Source organism: Lissotriton helveticus, chromosome 10 (assembly GCF_964261635.1).
Source record: "Lissotriton helveticus chromosome 10, aLisHel1.1, whole genome shotgun sequence".
Lineage (NCBI taxonomy): Eukaryota > Metazoa > Chordata > Amphibia > Caudata > Salamandridae > Lissotriton > Lissotriton helveticus.
The window spans coordinates 1,193,536,378-1,193,539,885 of record NC_136071.1 but is presented as its reverse complement, the minus strand read 5'-3'; the positions used below and the strand labels follow the sequence as shown (position 1 = coordinate 1,193,539,885).

The 3,508-nt window shown below is 45.7% G+C and overlaps 1 protein-coding gene across 1 annotated transcript; it reads left to right on the top strand.

Moving 5' to 3' along the window:
- The first annotated feature begins 2,310 nt into the window (after positions 1-2,310).
- On the top strand, positions 2,311-3,081 carry LOC144784207 (uncharacterized). Its single transcript, XM_078662864.1, has one exon. It carries the CDS (start codon positions 2,311-2,313, stop codon positions 3,079-3,081), a length of 771 nt encoding a protein of 256 aa, XP_078518990.1.
- Positions 3,082-3,508: the final 427 nt, after the last annotated feature.

Below are 3,508 nucleotides of genomic sequence, written 5' to 3'. Positions count from 1 at the left end.
AAAATAATTTATTTAATTTAATTAATTTAATAAAAAAATGTAATTAATTTAATAAATATATTTTAATTAATTTATAAATGGTAAATATAATTTAATTAGCCCTAAGTACAAACCCAACCCTGAACCCTAAAACACCCCTGTACCCCAAAACCCAAACCCAACCCTAAAACCTAAAAATACCCCTGTACCCCAAAACCCAAACCCTGCCCTGAAACCTAAAAACACCCCTGTACCCCAAAACCCAAACCCTGCCCTGAAACCTAAAACACCCCTGTACCCCAAAACCCAAACCCTGCCATGAAACCTAAAAACACCCCTGTACCCCAAAACCCAAACCCTGCCCTGAAACCTAAAAACACCCCTGTACCCCAAAACCCAAACCCTGCCCTGAAACCTAAAAACACCCCTGTACCCCAAAACCCAAACCCTACCCTGAAACCTAAAAACACCCCTGTACCCCAAAACCCAAACCCTACCCTGAAACCTAAAAACACCCCTGTACCCCAAAACCCAAACCCTACCCTGAAACCTAAAAACACCCCTGTACCCCAAAACGCAAACCCTACCCTGAAACCTAAAAACACCCCTGTACCCCAAAACCCAAACCCTACCCTGAAACCTAAAAACACCCCTGTACCCCAAAACCCAAACCCTACCCTGAAACCTAAAAACATCCCTGTACCCCAAAACCCAAACCCTACCCTGAAACCTAAAAACACCCCTGTACACCTGTACTTATTTTAAAAATTACTTTAATTAATATAATAAATAATAAATTAATAATATTAAAAAACATAAATAAATATATGTAATTATAATTAATATTAATAAAATTAAAAAAAATTAAATACTTACCTATACTTACGATGTAATGTCATGCGTTGTAATAGCATCTGCTATGTAATGCCATGCGTTGTAATGGCATCCGATGTAATGGATCCTGCGTTGTAAAAGTTCCGTTGTAAAAGACTCCCGTTGTAAAAGTTGCGATGTAACGGTGCATCACCTTGTGCACAATGGCACATGAGGTCAACATCACAAAATATAGTTCCACTGCTTATTTTGAGCCGGTGCTCAGCCCTGGCACCTAACCCTCTGCACCAGTACTTATAGCATCAGTTAAGGACACACTTATTAAGAAGGCACATGATTTTCCCCACGCTGAGACTCGAACCAGGTTCTCCAGCTCCGAAATCAGCAGCTCTACCCATTAGGCCATTAGGTCAAGTCCTCTACAGGTTAAAAAGTGCCGGGACTCAAGTCAGGAGACAGCTTGCACCAGCACATTTCTCCTGTCAGCGCAGTCTCCTGATGAGAGCCCTGGCACTCCGTAGTATGGTAAACATCACTTACAACAAAACTTTTACAACGCAAACTATTACAACGCATTGCGCTGGGGGGGCGCTCTAGGATAGGAAATAAGTTTAATTTACTATCCAACACCTTCCCTAGTGTCCACGGGGACTGGAGTTGGAATAGTAAATTAAACTATTCACTATCCAGCACCCAAAAGCGCTATGCGTTGTAATGGTATGCGATGTAAAAACCGCGTTGTAAAGGCAGGCGTTGTAATAGCCTGCGTTGTAACGTCATACATCCCTGTAGTATCCTCAGGTTATGTATATATGTTCCATTCTCTTTGTAACTAGCCGCTCAGCCAGTGTGAGTGTTCCGTGTAGAATGTTGACGTGATAGACATGAGTGGAATGCTTGGGTGCCTGGTGTGTGTGTGTTGACAATGGGATGATGGGCTGAGCAGCTAGGAGGCCACTCCTGGTGGGGCTTGCTGTAGCTTCTACTTATGGACTTAATAAACTACATCATACTCTACTCGTCACCTGAACACGTGGTACCAGCACACTACACACTTTTTAATTTACAAATGAACCACTGTACAGTTCTAATGAAATGAGTACATTAGCAGAGCATGTTCTACTCAAGAAGTCTATTAATCACTCCATGTTGTTCTGATGAGATTTTTTCAACAACACTCCAGGGGAGCAGACTATACACATGTAGCCCATGCAACAAACGCACTCAGCAGCAATGCATGTTAGCATTCGGATCTTATGTTTTCTACAAGAGCAGTTCTGAAGGAACACATGAAATGTTTTGATTATTACAGCTAATAAAATGTTGATACTTGAGTGTATTGTTTCTGATGTGCGACCCACGCCCTGTAGCATAATTACTGTATGAGTAGTAATTTTATAGCTTAAGAAACTGTTGAGTTTTTGAGCTCTTTTAATGCAAGTCTAACAAGTTTATATGATTTCTTTCACAGAGCATGGCATCCCTATGGTGGCGGCAATGACCAACGACTTGTCCCCCGTATCGGAGGATCTGGACAGCGGCAACGATCCGTCTCGCTCCACCCTGGACAGTCTCTCCGACACTTACTCGGTTGTAGCAGCCGCCATCAGCAACCCTGACGAAGAGCTGGACTTGGAGGCTCCAAACTATGACCCACCAGAGCCTCTGTTGTGCTCAGAGGTGCTGGATGAATGTGATGCCATGTCAGATACTTCACCGTGCCCTGAGATACCTGAAGAAGGCCCTATGGTGTCTTCATCTGTGCCGAAACCTCAGGGACCGGAAGGGTGTGCTGCCGTTTCTCTAACCCGCCCGTGCCCTGAGAGACCAGAAGAATGCCCCACTATCTCTGGATTGGCACTACGCTCTGCGGTAGTGGAGGAACGCTCCACCATCGATGAATCCCCGCGTTGTCCTGAGGCATCTGCCACTCAACCATCACAAGCGGGAAGTGCCACTCTGAACAATTTACCATGCCAAGTGGTAGCTCCCATTCGGCCCACCACACTTGACCTCTCACAGTCCCTCAGGAAGCACGTGGATGAGGCGAAGACCCTGGGTCCGCGAACGAACAGTGACCAGTCAGAGGTGAATGAGAACGGGATCGAAAGCTGCCCAGCGGCACCCCAGATCAACGAAGAGAAGAGAGCCCTGGAGGGGGAGCTGCACAAGTGCATCGAGGACTTCCGCAAGATCCGCATCCCCAAGGACTTCCCCAACAAGAAGCGGCACTGGCAGAACGAGCTGCTGAGGAAGTACCAACTCTGATGGACTGGTGCAGACAGAAGATGTCCCTCCGTGGACCGTGGAGATAAGACGCTGGCGGAGTCGGCCACATAGGTGGGTCACCGGGCATGTGAAGGGCTGATACAGACTACTGGTCTTTCGAAGGATGCTGTCAGTCGGTGGATCTCCCGCCATCCTGACCAGCTAGTCTGCCTCTGAGATGAAGGAATACCCCAGCAACCATAGGAGACCCCTCACCTACAAACCGTGAAAGTTACGCACACACCTGTAGTAGGATAACTCAACACAGCCCTCTGGTTCCTCTTCAATTTTCACGAATCATTAATTTTGAAGCCTCTCTTGTTCCTTAAATGATAGCATTGCCCACATTTTCAATCCACTGTTTTCCTTGTCTTTGGTTTTGCCATACTTGAAAGATGCGATCATGGTCAGAATTCAGACCTGAACA